Source organism: Prionailurus bengalensis, chromosome E1 (genome assembly GCF_016509475.1).
Source record: "Prionailurus bengalensis isolate Pbe53 chromosome E1, Fcat_Pben_1.1_paternal_pri, whole genome shotgun sequence".
Taxonomy (NCBI): domain Eukaryota; kingdom Metazoa; phylum Chordata; class Mammalia; order Carnivora; family Felidae; genus Prionailurus; species Prionailurus bengalensis.
Genome location: NC_057347.1, coordinates 22,865,604 through 22,883,149, shown reverse-complemented (window position 1 = coordinate 22,883,149; position 17,546 = coordinate 22,865,604). Strand labels below are relative to the sequence as shown.

General features: G+C 37.6%; 1 protein-coding gene across 5 annotated transcripts in view; it reads right to left on the bottom strand.

Annotated features, from left to right (window-relative positions):
• Nucleotides 1–17,546, bottom strand: part of AP2B1 (adaptor related protein complex 2 subunit beta 1) — a 127,807-nt gene that overhangs the window by 61,310 nt on the left and 48,951 nt on the right. For all 5 annotated transcript variants that reach the window (XM_043583723.1, XM_043583726.1, XM_043583727.1 and 2 more), the window contains 2 exons: nt 16,805–16,903; nt 8,003–8,262 (listed from right to left, as the gene is read on the bottom strand). In XM_043583723.1, coding sequence (XP_043439658.1) covers nt 8,003–8,262; nt 16,805–16,903 — 359 coding nt within the window. The remainder of the gene's footprint in view (nt 1–8,002; nt 8,263–16,804; nt 16,904–17,546) is intronic.

The following is a 17,546-nucleotide window of genomic DNA, read 5'->3' as shown; positions in this document are numbered from 1 at the left end:
AAGGGATGATGGGAAATATAAATGTGGTTCCATTGTTAAGTTTCAAGTAAGAAAAATAAGTCAAGAAGTCTAACAGACAGCTTAGGAGAAGAGACTGTAAGAGAGTACCACGGGGTGTGGTGTAAAGAGTAGACGGTCTAGATAAAGAAGACGAAGATCAAGTATTGGCTCCAATAATTACCAGCTGTGTGATCTTGGGCAAGTGACAACTTCTCTGAGACAAACTTTCCTCATCAATAAAATGGTAACAATGTCATCAAAACACAAAGATCTATTTTAGGGAGGATGAAATGAAAACATGATGTAAACCGTAAAGCCTTGTAATAGATCAGCGGTACCTACGTTTAGATCAGTTTCCTAAGGGAATAAAGAGAAGCACAAACAGAGAATGTTCAGAATGAGTCTTGCAACACCATCAAGATTAATAATCAGAGAAAAGAATGAACACAGAATGGCAAAGATAAAATACAGAAAACCAATCTAAGAAAGATGACTTAGGAGCAAAAAGTGTCAAGGAAGCCAAGATAAAAAGTATCTAGACTGGGGGAAGAGAGGCAAAAATAGCCAAAAATTAATAAGGAAGTCAAAAAGGGAAGCGATTTCATATACACCTGCCAAGAAATATATGAAATCTCTATAAAATATATTTCTGAACATGAAATTCTATCATCTTATGACATGTGCCATTTAAGAAGTATTCTGTCATATTATCAGTACCTCTAAATAGAAGGCAGAATAGGTAACAACGCACATAAATTCCTTCCATGAGAAGGTAAAGTGCATTAGATGAAAAGAAGTAAACACTCCTATGGTTTCTACAAGAAAATGGTAAATCATTATGCATTCTAAATGACAAACACAAGAAAATAAACGTGAAAATGTTTCCCATCATGAACTCCTGGGAAATAACTGCTTAACTGTCACCAAAGCAGTATTTTTTAAGGTGAGATTTTTCTAAATTAGACTACTATTTACCATCTCACATCTCTCCCACAGCCCTGAGAAGCCAAGTTTAATAAGCAATACCCAACTCAAAAGCACTTTTCCCTTTTCCAAGTGATTTTAGTTTAGTAACCATTTTTAGATCTCTAGAAGAGGCAGGATAAGGTTTTACAGTGTAGCTGTATTTCATGTCAGAGGCGTATCACTTCTTAACTGCATGATGCAGAAGAGAGCTAGGTAATGTCAGTACTATTATGGATATGCCATTTGCAGCAATATATCATCCCTATTTAAAAAAATGTTTTTAATGTTTATTTTTGAAAGAGAGAGAGACAGGTGAAGTGTGAGTGAGGGAGGGGCAGAGAGAGGGAGAAATGGGACTTGAAGCAGGCTCCAGGCCCTGAGCTGTCGGCACAGAGCCCGATGCAGGGCTCAAACTCAAGAACCGTGAGATCATGACCTGAGCCAAAGTCAGACGCTCAACCAACTAAACCACCCAGGCGCCCTATATCATCCCTATTTATTTCAAAAGGGATTTTTATGCATTTGTGTTTCCTTTAAAAAAAACAATACAAGCACAAATGGACAAAAAAAAAATTACCTAAAAAGCAACCACATAAGGAATTGTGAAGGTAACAAATTAAAGACTATTAATCAGATAAAGACCTATGTAAGAGATTGTGTTCCTTTTTATGGTTTAAATATTGGTTCTTGTGTTCTAGAAAGGGTTGTTTTTATTTCTTGATTTGTTTCACTTTCCCCATCCAAGGGTCAAAAGTTATCAGGAGAGGGGCCCCTGGGTGGCTCAGTCGGTTAAGCGTCCGACTTTGGCTCAGGTCATGATCTCACAGTTCATGAGTTCATGAGGTAGAGCCCCGCATCAGGTTCTGTGCTGACAGCTCAGAGCTGGAGACTGCTTCGGATTCTGTGTCTCCTTCTCTCTCTGCTCCTCCCCTGCTCATGCTGTCTCTCTCCTTCAAAAATAAATAAAAACATTAAAAAAAAATTTTTTTAAGTTATCAGGAGACAGGTAACTTAAATGGCATATAAATATGGTTACAGAGGCAAGTTAAAATACAAAATCCCTATTTATTACCCAAAATTAAAGAACAGACTAGGAGACGGATAAGATGGATGAACTTAAAAGTCAAATGATCACATCTAGAGAAGGTTAAATATATTTGCCTACAGGCAAAACACCCTACTGTTACAAGGCCTAATCCTTAGGAAGCTACAGCTCCTCTGGGTGAAAATCATAGCACCTGCCCTAAAACCAAAGAGTCAACTCAAGTAAAGACTAATGAATATTAATTAAAGATTTGCTTGGATGTTGACCTTTCCTTTTTGTTTATCTGTGTGCACAGTCTGTTTAAACAGAGCTGAAAATGTTGACTACGCTAATTTGTAAAACAATAAATCCTACACTCTGGCTACTCTGAACCACTTAAACAACAATATGTATTAGAAAATGGTACAAGACACACATTAATCACTTTAGTCAATCTGGGATCAAACTTAGGTTTAAGGTTTATTATGATTAAGGAAGGAAAGAGTTTCTGAAAAAATTCCAAGATACCCATTCTAAGAGTTTATTAAACTTATTAAATTAAAATTAAAATTTTGAGATCAGTAAAAAGAAAGAGTTCCATGCTACCAGAGAACCTGTTCATAATAGAATTCCCTTGATATTACGATCAATTTGGCAAAAAAGAGGACAGGTAACTGAGAAACTGTCTACACTGAATCTAGGCTATTATTATTCTTTTAATTCAAGCATAATTAACATACAGTGTTGTATTAGTTTTAGGTGTACAATATAATGATTCAACAACTCTATACATTAATCCATTGCTCATCAAGTATATTTTTATTTTGCCCATCCCCCCACCCACCACCCCTCTGGCAATCACCAGATTATTCTCTATATTTAAGAGTCTGTTCTGGGCACCTGAGTGGCTCAGTTGGTTAAGAATCGGACTTTGGCTCAGGTCATGGTCTCATGGTTTGTGGGTTCGAGCCCCGTGTTGGGCTCTGTGCTGACAACTCAGAGCCTGGAGCCTGCTTCAGATTCTGTGTCTCCCTCTCTCTCTGCCTCTCCCCTGCTCATGCTCTCTGTCTCAGTCTCCCAAAAATAAATAAATGTTAAAAAAAAAAAAAAAGAGTCTGTTCCTTGTTTCTTTTTGGTTTGTTCATTTGTTTGGCTCCTTAAATTCCATATATGAGTGAAATCATTGGTATTTGTCTTTCTCTGAGTGATTTATTTTACTTAGCATTATACCTTCTAGGTCCATCCATATTGTTGCAAATTGCAAGATTTCATTCTTTTTTATGGCTGAATATTATTCCATAGTGTATATATACCACATCTTCTTTATCCATTCATCTATAGATGGACACTTAGGTTGCTTCCATATCATGGCTATTGTAAATAATGCTGCAATAAACATAGGGGTGCATGTGTCTTTTCGAATTACTGTTTTCGTTTTCTTTCGGTAAATACCCAATAGGGAATTAATGGATCATATGGTAATTCTATAACTTTCTGGGGAGCCTCCACACTGTTTTCCACAGTGGCTGCACCAGTGTGCATCCCCACCAACAATGCACAAGATTTCCTTTTTCTCCACATCCTACCAACACTTGTTATTTCTTACACGTTTTTGATTTTAGCCATTCTGAAAGGTATATAATAATATCTCATTGTAGTTTTATTATTTTTTTTAATATTATTTTGAGAGAGAGAGACAGAGACAGAGACAGAGAGAATCCCAAGTAGGCTCCATGCTGTTAGCATGGAGCTCAATGTGGGGCTCAATCTCACAAACTGTGAGATAAAGACCTGAGCCGAAATCAAGAGCAGGAAGTTTAACTGACTGAGCCACCCGGGTGCCCCTCTCACTGTGGTTTTAATTCACATTTCTCTAATAAGTGAAGTTGAGCATCTTTTCATGTGTTTGTTGGCCATCTTTTCTTTGTAGAAATGTCTATTTAAAGTCCTGTGTCCATTTTTAAATTGGATTGTGTTTTTTGCTGTTGAGTTGTGTAAGTTCTTAAATACTTTGGATATTAACCTCTTATTGGATATATCATTTGCAAATATCTTCTCGCATTTAGTAGGTTCCCTTTTTGTTTTGTTGATGGTTTCCTTTGCTGTCCAGAAGACTTTTATTTTGGTGTAGTCCCCATGGTTTAATTTTGCTTTTGTTTCCCTCACCTGAGGAGACAGATCTAGAAAAATGTTTCCTTCGGTCACAGAAATTACTGCCTATGTTTTCTTCTAGGAATTTTATGGTTTCAGGTCTCGTATTTAGGTCTTTAATCCATTTTGGGTTTATTTTTGTATAAGAAAGAGGTCGTTTCATTCTTTTGCATGTAGCTATACAGTTTTCCAACACAAAACCATGGGTTTATTCCTGGACCATCTAATCAGTTCCATTGATCTATGTGCCTATTTTTGCGCCAGTGCCACACTATCTAATTACTACAGCTGTGTAGTATATTTGGAAATATGGGATTGTGTACCTCCAACTTTGTTCTTATTTTTCAAGACTGCTTTGGCTATTCAGGGTCTTTGGTGGTTCCATACATATTTTAGGATTGTTTGTTCTAGTTCTGTGAAAAATGCAGTTGGTATTCTGATAGGGATTACATTAAATCTGTAGATTGCTTTGGGTGGTATGGACATTTTAATAATATGGGTTCTTCCAATCCAAAAGCATGGAATATCTTCCCATGTTTTTGTTGTCCTTAATTTCTTTCATCAGCATTTTATAGTTTCCAGAGTACAGGTATTTCACCTCCTTGGTTAAGTTTATGCCTAGGTATATTATGGTGTGGTACAATTGTAAATGATATTGTCTTAATTTAACTTTCTGCCACTTATTAGTGTATAGAAACAAAACAGATTTCTATATATTAATTTTATATCCTACAATTTTACTGAGTCCATTTATTCTAGTAGTTTTTTGGTGGAGTCTTTAGTGTTTTCTATATATAGTATGTCAGTTGCAAACACTCAAAGTTTTACTTCTTCCTAACTTGGATGCCTTTCATTTCATTTTCTTGTCTGACTGCTGTACCCAGGAAAGTGGAGAGAATGGATATCCTTGTCTTGTTCCTAATCTTAGAGGAAAAGCTTTGTTTTTCACCACTGAGTATGATGTTAGCCACAGGTTTTTCATATACGGCCTTTATGTTGAAGTATGTTTCCTCTAAACCTACTTTGTTGAGAGTTTTTATTAGGAATGGATATTGTATCTTGTCAAATGCTTCTTCTGTATCTACTGAGGTGATCATATGGTTTTTATCCTTTTTCTTGTTAATGTGATGCATTATGTTAATTCATTTGTATTCAGTATTCACAAATACTGAACTATCCTTGCATCCCTGGAAAAATTCCCGCTTGATCAAGATGAATCATTTTTTAATGTATTGTTGGATTCAGTTTGTTAGTAGGTTGTTGAGGATGTCTACATCTATGTTCATCAGAGATACTGGCCTGTAGTTTTCTTTTTTTGTAGTGTCTTCTTCTGGTTTTGGTATCAGGGTAATGCTAGCCTTATAGAACAAATTTGGAAACTTTCCTTTTTCTTCTATTTTTTGGAATAGTTTAAGAGGAATAAGTATTAACTATTTGGCAGAATTCAGCTGTGAATCCATCTGGTTCTGAATTTTTGTTTGTTGGGAATTTTTTGATTACTGTTTCAATTTCATTGCTAGTAAGGGGTCTGTTTAAATTTTTTATTTCTTCCTCATTCAGTTTTGGAAGGTTACAGGTTTCTAGGAACTAATACATTTCTTCTAGATTGTCTAATTTGTTGGCATATAATTTTTCATACTATTCTCTTCTAATGCTTTTTATTTCTGTGGTGTCAGTTATTTCTCCTTCATTCCTGATTTGAGTCCTGTCTCTTCCTTTTCTTGATGAGTCTGACTGAAGGTTTATCGATTTTATTGATTTTTTCAAACAACCATCTCCTAGTTTCCTGGATCGATTCTTTTTTGGTTGTTTTTTTTTTTAAGTCTCTATTTCTTTTTGCTCTAATCTTTACTATTTCCTTCCTTCTACCAGCTTTGTGCTTTTTTTTTTTTTTCCCTAGCTCATTTAGGTGTAAGGTTAGGTAGAGATTTTACTTGCTTCCTGAGTTAAGTCTCAGGAAGGTATTGCTATAATTTTCCCTCTTAGAACAGCACTGCTGCATCCAACTCTGTCTAAATGCTCTAATCAAAACAACACAGGGTGACTGAAAGGACAAAAAAGCAAGAGCCACCTATATGCTGCCCATAAGGAACTCACTTCAGACCTAAAGATGTGCAGCCTGAAAATGAAGGGATGCAAAAACATTTACCATGCAAATGGAAGCAAAAATAAAGATGGGGTAGCAATACTTACAATGGACAAAATAGACATTAAAACAAAGATCATGACAAGAGACAAAAATGGGCACTGGCTAATGATAAAGGAAACTATCCAACAAGAGGATATTACAATTGTAAATATTTATGCACCCAACGTGGCAGCACCTAAATACGTAAAGCAACTATTAACACACATTAAGGAAGGAACTGACAGTAGTTCAATAACAGCAAGGAACAACACCCTGCTTACATCAGTGGATATATCATCCAGGTAGAAAATCAATCAGGAGCTTTGAATGACACATAGGACCGAATGCTTTTTTTTTTTCCTAGTATATGAAATTTATTGTCAAACTGGTTTCCATACAACACCCAGCGCTCATCCCAAAAGATGCCCTCGTCAATACCCATTATCTCCCACCCCCCATCAACCCTCAGTTTGTTCTCAGTTTTTAAGAGTCTCTTATGCTTTGGCTCTCTCCCACTCTAACCTCTTTTTTAGACTGAATGCTTTTTAACAGATATATGCAGAACATTCCATTCAGAATATACCAAAACAGCAGAATACACATTTTTGTCAAGTGTTCTCCAGAATATATCACGTTAGGCCTAAATTAAAAAAAAAAAACTGAAATCATATGCATCTTTTCTGACCACAATGGTATGAAACTAGAAATCAATCACAAGAAAAAAAGCTGGAAAAGAACATAAATACATGGAGGCTACATAACATGCTCCTAAACAATGAATGGGTTAACCAAGTAATCAAAAAGGAAATCAAAAACAAGGTGACAAATGAAAATGAAAACACAGTAGTTTTCATTTTGCATACCAAAATCTTGCGGATGCAGCAAAAGCTGTTCTAACAGGAAAGATTATAGCTGTATAGGCCTACCCCAAGAAGCAAGAAAAATCCCAAACCTAACCTTATACCTTAAGGAGCCAGCAAAAGAACAGAGCCCAAAGCCAGTAGAAGGAAGGAATCTAGGCTGCTCTTATAAAACAATCCTGTAAATATTATTTCACTAATAGCTTTATAGCACAAAAGCAGTATCTGCTAACTTTATCCATAAGCTTCTACCAAAGTTACACTAAAGCAATAAGATAGCTAAAGGTACGTATAGTCTTTTTTTTCCAAATTTTCAGCCCTGAAAAGATTTCTAGCCTCATCTGGGGACATAAACAACTTTCAAATTTATCAGTTTAGAAGGTCTTCACCAATGGGGCCCCTGGGTGGCTCAGTTGGTTAAGAGCCCACCTCTTGATTTGGGCTCAGGTCATATCTTGCAGTTTTTCGTGAGTTCGGACCCCACATTGGACTCTCTGCTGACAGTGCGGAACCTGCTTGGGATACTCTCTCTCTCTTTCTCCCTCTGTCTCTACCCTCTCCCACTCATGCTTATGTCTCCCACTCATGTCTCTCTCTCACAATAAATAAACTAAAAAGTTTAAAAAAAAAAAAAAAAAAAAAGGTCTTCATCATTTTCTAAAGCTGTTATCTTACCTACTTCCCAAATTAGAACACAGAAGAGCCCTTCACCTATTATGTATGTGGTCACTGGTATTCCGATGGAGACCCCAGGGCATTATAGTAAGTTTGCAAAATGCATACCAAGTTCTTTTCTAGGCTATAACAACAGGAAGAAGACCAACTCTGTCTAAAAGAGTTACTTCTCACTCAAAACCTAGTTCACCTGCTTACCTCCCATGATGTATTGGCAAGTGTTTGCGATGGATTCCATGACTTCCTTCCACAAAAGCATTGGGAGGCTTATGGTATACCGAGGCCAAAGATCCAATGTGGCATATTAGCTCATCCAGCAGAGTTGGCTCAATAAGATCTGTCTCCTCAGAGATCAGTGGCTTCTCAGACAAGACTACTTCTTTGGCTGTGACAGGGTCCGTTGAGAGAAGGCGCCAATAAATATAGCCCCGGTCTCGAAGGTCAGGATTATCAGAATCCTAATGAAAGGCAAGGGCAAGAAGGTTTAAATGGAAGTTTTCTCCATACAGAAACCCAACCTGTTAGATTTATATTAAGGCAATGCTGTAGTGATTTATAAAATTGGCTGTTAAGATATTTAAACTCAACACAGTTTTAATACAGTCATAATTCTGTAATCTCTAATGTTCCAAAGAATTTAAATATAAGTTGAGATGGGTTAGTTCTAAGACTAAATTTCAAGGGAAGATGGGAAATGGAAAATAAAAGTTTAATTTGATAGAAATTAACTCCTTGAGACAGCCTTGGAACATCAAAATAATTCTTTAAAAAAATGTTTCTTAATGTTTATTTTTGAGAGAGTGAGCAAGGGTACATGCGTGTGAGCAGGGGAGGGGCAGAGATAGAGGGGGAGGGAGACACAGAACCCGAAGCAGGCTCCAGGCTCTGAGCTGTCAGCACAGAACCTGATGCAGGGCTCGAACTCACGAACCATGATATCATGACCTGAGCCAAAGTTGGACACTTAACCGACTGAGCCACTCGGGTGTCTCCCCCAAAAATGTTTTTTAACTGCTATAAACATCAGCAGGATTATTCACAAAATAGATTTTAAAAATATTTCACCCATACCTTCTTTCTTCATTCAAATATTTATTAAGTATCTCCTATGGAGACACTGGCTAGGCCCTGGAAATAAAGAGATAAGACACATAGTGCCTGACTTTAACAAGTCCAGAATACTAATTATTACAATATAGTATGAGAGGTACTACTATCTAAAATAATAAATGACTGTTAAGGAGAGCATGGAACTAAACATTTCCCAAAGGGGTGACCTTTTAATTTAGTGGTCTTGTTTTTTCTGTGGTAGTTTTAAAATAATTTTTATTCATACTCATGGCTAAAAAAAAATTCATCAATGCCATATCACAATTAGAAGTTTGTAACATATCGGAGTGCCTGGGTAGCTGCCAGTTGAGTGTCTGACTCTCGATTTCTGCTCAGGTCATAATCCCAGGGTCATGGGATTGAACCCCCTGTCAGGCTCCCCACGAGGTATGAAGCCTGCTTGGGATTCTCTCTCTCTCTCCCTCTGCCCCTTTCCCCTACTCATGCTTGCTCTCTCAAAAAGAAAAAAAAAAGTTTGTAATATAAAAATAAGTCTCTGGGGCACCTGACTGACTCAGTTGGTAGAGCACATGACTCTTGATGACACGGTTGTGCATTCAAGCCCCACACTAGGTGTGTAAAAACAAAATCTTTAAAAAAATAATTTTTTTGTGTGTTAAGGACAAAATCTTTAAAAATATGTATATATTTTAATAAAAATAAATAAAAATTTTAAATCTCCCCAAACATCCAACCCTTCCCCACTTTACATCCCCAGGATAGCCATTTTAACAGTGTGGTTATGTGTCCTTCCAGAGAGCTCCTAAGCATACATATATCCATTTTATATAAAACCAATTTCACATTATATATACTCCTCTGCAAGGTATTTTCCACACTGGCATATACACCTGCAAACTTCCCCAGTATATACAGCACTGCAACATTATTTACTAGTGCCCTATCAATGGACATTTAGGTTGTTGCCTCTTTCTCCCTCCTTCCTGCCACTCATGCATTCATTTATGTGAACGTCACAAAGTAGCGATAAATATCCTGGTATCTACCTCTCAGAGTATGTCTATATGATGGCATTCCAGCTGTTTTAGTGCCACAACAGTAAGTCGCTGTTTCAGTATCTGTATTTAAAATACACATACAGGGGCGCCTGGGTGGCGCAGTCGGTTAAGCGTCCGACTTCAGCCAGGTCACGATCTCGCGGTCCGTGAGTTCGAGCCCCGTGTCGGGCTCTGGGCTGATGGCTCAGAGCCTGGAGCCTGTTTCCGATTCTGTGTCTCCCTCTCTCTCTGCCCCTCCCCCTCTCTCTGCCCCTCCCCCGTTCATGCTTTGTCTCTCTCTGTCCCAAAATTAAACAAAAAACGTTGAAAAAAAATTAAAAAATAAATAAATAAATAAATAAATAAATAAATAAATACACATACAAAAATATTTTCTTCAAAACTAGGCCAATTTGAGGGCTTCCATGTGAGTTTCTAAGTAAGCAGATAAATTGGTTCATGAGTTAGCCACTTAAGGCACTTAACACCCAACTTAATAAACACTAGCAGTGACCTCGATGGTTTTGACTACATGGTTTCCTATGGTTTTTCTTAGTCATTTATTGTTTAATTTGTGCCCACAGTGGACCACTGGTTAAAAACAAGAAAGCATAAGGGTGCGCCCCTGGGTGGCTCAGCTGGTTAAGCGTCCAACTTTGGGTCAGGTCATGATCTCATGGTTCTTGAGTTTGAGCCCCACACTGGCCTCTGTGCTAATAGCTCAGAGCCTGGAGCCTGCTTCAGATTCTGTGTCTCCCTCTCTCTGCCCCTCCCCCACCCACTCACTCTCAAACACATAAAAATTTTAAAAAGCATAAGGAACACTGCAATACGGCAAGTTAGTTAACAGAATATCAAAATGGTAAACATAACTCAAAAGAATCTTGATCACATTCATAGGTTGTGTTACATAGCATATAAAAATGTTTGTAGTGTTTGAAATGCCAGGGTTAAAAAAGGGAAACAGTGATAATATTCAATTTACATAAGTTGTTTTGTTTTTGAGAAGTCCAGTAATTGGTTTATAAATAGGCTGAAATCTTACTTATTTTACTTGGAAACAAAGTTTGAACATCACAAAACATAAGTTGACTTTTTTTAATGTTTATTTTTAAGAGAGAGTGCCCACACGCGCATGAGCTGGGGAGGGGCAGAGAAATAGACAGAAGATCCAAAGCAGGCTCCCCACTGACAGCAGAGAGCCTGATGTGAGGCTTGAACTCACGAACCGAACTGTGAGATCATGACTTGAGCTTAAGTCTGACGCTTTAACTGACTGAGCCACCCAGGCACCCAAAACAAGTTGATTTTTTAAAAGAATAGACTACCAGTTTTTTGACGTATCAGGTCAGGAAAGCAATCCCCACCCCAGCTTTTGTTGATACATAAAAGTTAAATCTTAATTTATATATTCAATCCCCAAAGCACACCATTTAAAATTTGTATACTAATTATGCTTTTTATTATACACAATTAAAATGAATACTGCACATCACTTGCCCAGGAAAATTCAGTCTTCTGTCTTCATAGATTAGTAATATTGTTGAGGTATTAAACTATAATACAATTTAATAATGTATGGATGAAAACTGACTACTTTTTACTTCAAATTATTTCTCTTTTCCATTATGTACATACTTAACCAAATGCAAAATTAATTAATTAATTCCTGTGGGGATTCACAAAACTATGTACATCTATGATAGAAGTTTGGAGTCCCCCTATACTCCACAAATTCAAAACACGGCAATAAGGCAAAATGCTACATATAGAATCCCTGGATTAAAGGGTATATGCACCGTAAATCTTTATAGACACACACTTTAAAAATATGGTCCTGTGAGAAATGAGTGCCAATTTTCCAAAGCCTGAAGCTAAAGAACAGGCAAGGATCTTCACTGTTCGAACATCGCTATTCTGAGGGCTGATTTGTTAGGCTTACTGTAAACTGGTCAACACTGCCTCACTATTTATATGGAGGCCACAAAAAATCAGGCCCAGTCAAGACATGTGACATAAAAACCGAAACTTTTTATGATTTTAAGGTGCCATTCCATGTTTGATTCGGAAAATTTGGTTTTGGATCTGCTTTTCTGTTAGCCCCCTTAGTTCCTGGCCAGGATCTGGAAAAATAGTACATTTCTTTTTTTTTTTTTTTAGTCATCTTTATTGAGATAAAACTGACATATAACATTGTTTAAATTTCAGATGTACAATGTGTTGTTTGGTATGCTTATATATTGCAAAATAATTACTGGTGTAGTATTAACTAATATATTCACCATGTCACTTAATTACCATTTCTTTCTTGTAGTGAGAACATTTAGGATCTATTCTTTTAGCAACTTTCAAGTATATAACACAGTAGTAACCATAATCATTATGATGAGCATTAGATCCCTAGAACTTATCCATCTTCTAACTGGAGGCTTGTATCTTTGACCACTATCTCCCCATTCCCCATCACCCCCCAGCTCCTGGTAACCACCATCCTACTCTGCTTCTATGAATTTGGCATTTTTATGTTGCACGTATAAGTGAAACCAACAGCACTGGCTTTCTTTACCTGACTTATCTTCCTTAGCATAGTGCCTGTAGGGTCCATCCATGTTGTTGCAAACCACAGGATTTCCTTCTTTCTCATGGCAGAGTAACATTCTATTGTGTGTGTGAGTATGTATGTGTGAATACCACATTTTTTATTAACAGGAGTGTGACTGCTTTTGTTTTTTTTTTTTTAATGTTTATTTATTTTTGAGAGACAGAGACAGAGACAAAGCATGAGTGGGGGAGGGGCAGAGAGAGAGGGAGACAGAATCTGAAGCCGGCTCCAGGCTCTGAGCTGTAAATACAGAGCCTGATGCGGGACTCAAACTCATGAACCGTGAGATCATGACCTGACCCAAAGTTGGATGCTTAACTGACTGAGCCACCCAGGTGCCCCAGAAAAATAGTACATTTCTAAAAATTTAAGAGCTTCCAAAATAATTACCAGGCATGCTCGAAAACAGTAAACTGTACTATGCATCAACATTATAACATACCAGGAAAGTCACTCAGTGGCAGATTCTAGGGCCACATCACAGAAATTTTCATTATATCAGGATCAGGCCCAGGAATTTACATTTCCAGCAAGCAGCATGGGTGATTTTGATGATGGTGTTCTCTAGCTCATAGAGAAGTCTTCATCTTAATTTTTCTTGAACATACTATACAGGGTAATTATTAAAGTCTGGACACTTCTGTGTGTATTCTTAACTGATTGCTCTATAACTACCAAAGCAGAGAAGACAAACCTTTGAATTGAAGCCTTGGATTCAAGGGTTCATTTCCTTTTCCTGTAATAATATTTCTAATTAACCACCATTTTATTTAAAGTTAGAAGCACAGAGGCACCTGGGTGGCTCAGTCGATTGAGAGGCTGACTTCGGCCGGCTTCGGATCTCATGGTTCTTGAGTTCGAGCCCCACATCGGGCTCTGTGCTAACAGCTCAGAGCCTGGAGCCTGTTTCGAATTCTGTGTCTCCCTCTCTCTGCTCCCTCCCCACTTGCACTCTGCCTCTCTCCCTCTCAAAAATTAACATAAAAAATGTTTCTATTTAATAAAAATAAAGTTAGAAGCATAAATATTTCACATTACTTCACTGAATTATCAGCACAGGTTAAAAAAAACACACCAAAAAAACCAGTATTAATTAACTCTATTGTTGAAATGGGAAAGGAACAGTATTAAAAAGAAATTTGCTCAGGCACGTCTCGAACCAGGGATGTAGCAGAAATAGAACTCCCATCACCCAATTCAAATGAACACAACTTAGGGATGCTTGGGTGGCTCAGTTGTTTAAGCATCTGACTTCGGCTCAGATCATGATCTCACGTTTTGTGAGTTCAATCCCAGCATCACTTCTAGTGCAGAGCCTGCCTGGGATTCTCTCTCACCCCCTCTGTTTCTGTCCCTCCTGGACTCAGGCTTTGTCCTTCTCTCAAAATAAATCAACTTAAAAAAAAATTAAAAATAAATAAACTTAATTAACACAACTTAGCAGATCACACTGCCCTCAACTGAAATTGGTACCTAATAAGTTATTAGGTTCCTAATATTGGTACCTAACAAGTTATTAGGTTTGTATTTCACAAACTTGGAGGGTAGGGGTGGGGGGCACAAAACAGAGAAAAAAAACTTACAGTGGAAAAGACTTATATACCAATGTGCTCTTCTTTTATGGTAACTCCTCAGATCTCATTAACTGGACAGAAAAGGGTTGGCTAGAAAAACTGCTTAATAATTATTTACAACCAAATATGAAATAATCACCTACAATGATCTTAAAACCACTAAGTTCGCTTGCATGTACTGGCTTATGCACAATAGTGCTTCAGAGAGGGAAAGCAAGGAGTACGCAGTCTCAAAGTCATCCCTGACCTTCAGGCTAGAGAAGCAGCACAGCATGATAGATAACAGCAAAGACTCTGGAGCCAGGCTACCTGGGTTTGACTCCTCACTCTGCCTAACTGGGCCTATGTCTCAGTTTCCTCATCTATAAAATAGGAATAATAACAGTATCAACCATTACTGAGATTAAATTAACATGTAAAGTCCTTACAAGAATGCCTGGTACATAGTAAGCACAACAAAAATGGTTATTATTAAAGATTTTATACTAGTCCTTGTACAAAAAGTCTCAATCAGGAATATCTGATGGTCTACTTATACCCTACCCTAGTCCCAGAAAAGGACTTAGCAAAGCTTACAAAAATGCATCCAGGACTAGAGAGCATAAATCAGAACTAGAAACAGAAAAATGCATGCCACAATGACCTACACATTTTCTACAAGAGATCCTTAAATTTGACTCTAAAGTTTCCAACTCATATGAGCATGAAATCTAGTTACATAAGCCATTCAGAGGGTCAGTTAACTACATACCTACCAATGCTTAGGAGAATCCAAAACTGGTTAGGAATTTGTTTGATGGAACCTCATAAAGAAAAAAAAACATATAATGGAATAACAAATGACTTTGACAACAGATCCAAATAGGATAGTTTCTCATGACAACCCTACTATTAGATGAATGTATCGGTATAATTTAGTAAATGTAACTTAATTAAGGGTCAGGTACAATGCAGTCTAGATACCCAGCTCTCTACCAGTCTGGCTTGATTCAGTGGCGAATTTTATCTGTAAGAACAGAGAGTCCTTGTATTATTTAAGCAGTCCTCCCTAAACACTTTATCTCAGGCAAATTTTGATAAATAACAGGAGATAATCTGACAAGAATCCAAAATACAGCTCTCTTGTGACGCCTTTGAAATACAGACCCATAGGCCTTCAACAGACCATGGAGATGGAGATAGGGTTGAGAACTGGTGACTACAATGGAACCTACCAAGGACACTTGCTTGATTTTAAGACTATCCCTATCTAGAGATAAGCAGGGAGAGAGCAAGGCCCAAATTCTCTTTAGAAACTTGTTGTAAATCCACCTTAACACAGATACAAATGGGTGATCAAGGGTCTACACTAAGAAGTCTAGAAGGCTCGGGCACTGGGGTGGCTTTGTTGGCTAAGTGGCTGACTTTGGCTCAGGTCGTGATCTTGAGATCCTTGAGTTGTAGCCCTGCATCGGGCTCTGTGCTGACACCTTAGAGCCTGGAGCCTGCTTTAGCTTCTGTGTTTCCCTCTCTCTCTCTCTGTCTGCCCCTCTCCCATTCACGCTTTCTACTTCTCTCTCTCAAAAATAAAGATTAAGAAATTAAAAAAAAAAAGTCTAGAATGCTCAATTCAATACAGGTATTAAATAACCACTGCCTTGATGGTTATAGAAATTGCTTTGCTTCAGGCAAAGGAAGATGTTTAAAAGGGAATTTTTTTTTAAAGAAACATTTCAAAGAATGCTTACAAATATATATTAAAGGATGTAAAATTAATAATAGGAAAGATAACAGATAAAAGTACTATGAAAAGATTTCAAATTTTGATTATCTACCACTATACAGAGATGAATAAGAAAAATGGTAAACTAAGTATCTAAATCCGATTCCATGTGTCGACACACACCTGAACTTCTGACGGCCTGCTATAGCCAGCCAGTTCTCAAATTCAATTAAGAACATAACGAAATTATGATGAATTGATGATTGCTATACTAGTTACAGTAGATAAAATAATTGTGTTGATTTCTGTGGACCTAAAATGGTGACAATAAATCTGTGGCCTCCAGTTGCCACATTTCTGAAATCAGAACTCATCCTAAGGAGGACCAAAAATATCGAATAATTAAGGAGGCAGCATAAGCACTTTAAAATTACTTAAAGAGAAAGGCAATCAATTCTAGAAGGTAGAAAGAACAATATCGGAGACCTTTGTTGAGGCATTTACCAATATTAAATCATTATACTTTCATTTAGAAGGTGAAATTAAGTCACCCAGAAGGAATGAGACTTAAGTGAGTCACCCAGTACTGAGACTCAATGTCATTTTCACACTGTAGGTCATTCATTAAAAGTAAAATATCTAAGTTAAGCCCATCTAAGTTCAACAGAAACTGGAGCCAGTTCATTTAAAAGCCACCGAACTATAATTCGATGTTATATGTATAAGAGGCACTATTTTTATATTTTAAAAGGATCTAAAGACTGCGCCCTTTCCAATTAAAATCTTCCCAAATGAGGGGTGCCACACTGGCTTAGTCAGTGGGGCATGTGACTCTTGACCTTGGGGTTGTGAGTTCAAGCCCCAACTTGGGCATAGGGCCTACTTAAAATAATAAGTGAATAAATAAGTAAAAATAAATAAACAAATCCCCCCAATTGAATCTTCTCAGAGTTTCATGATTTCCTCAATATAAAAGCAGACAAATCAAACCCATGCTTTTTCTAGATTTCATACCTGTGTTGCCAAACTCAAGACTTGCTGTACCAGCTCCTGTGTTTCTGATGGTTTCTTGAGAAACAGCTTCACTATGGCAGTAAGCAGAGTGAGCTGCACCTATGGGGATGTAATTTAATAGATAAAGTGAAAAGCATTTACATTACTCCCTACCATTATTTCCAAAGTAGTGCTTACCCATCTACGAATTACTACCTGGTCTTTCTAAGCCTGGGTGGCTCAGCCAGTGGAGCATCAGACTCTTGGTTTTGGCTCAGGTCATGATCTCAAGGTTTGTGAATTTGAGCCCAGCATCAGGCTCCACACTGGCAGTACAGAGCCTACTTGGGGTTCTCTTTTTCCCTCTCTCTCTCTGCCCCTCTCCCTGCTCATTCTCTCTCTCTCTCTCAAAAATAAATTAATTAAAAAAACAACAACCCAAACTCACTAGCCTCTTGTCCCTAAATTGCATTTTTGGCACAAAAAATTGCTTATTTATTAAATCCTTTATATTCATTTCCACCAAAAGATACAACTTGGGGAGAAATTAGGGAATTATCTGTCATACTAGGGCAAGAGCCAAAAAACAGTAAAACTATACCACATCACAGCTAATTAAAAATGGGCTGCTGAAGGGTGCCACGGTGGCTCAGTTGGTTAAGCTCTGGTCATGATCTTGTGGTCCATGAGTTGGAGCCCCGTGTCAGGCTCTGTGCTGCCAGCTCAGAGCCTGGAGCCTGCTTCAGACTGTCTCCCCATCTCT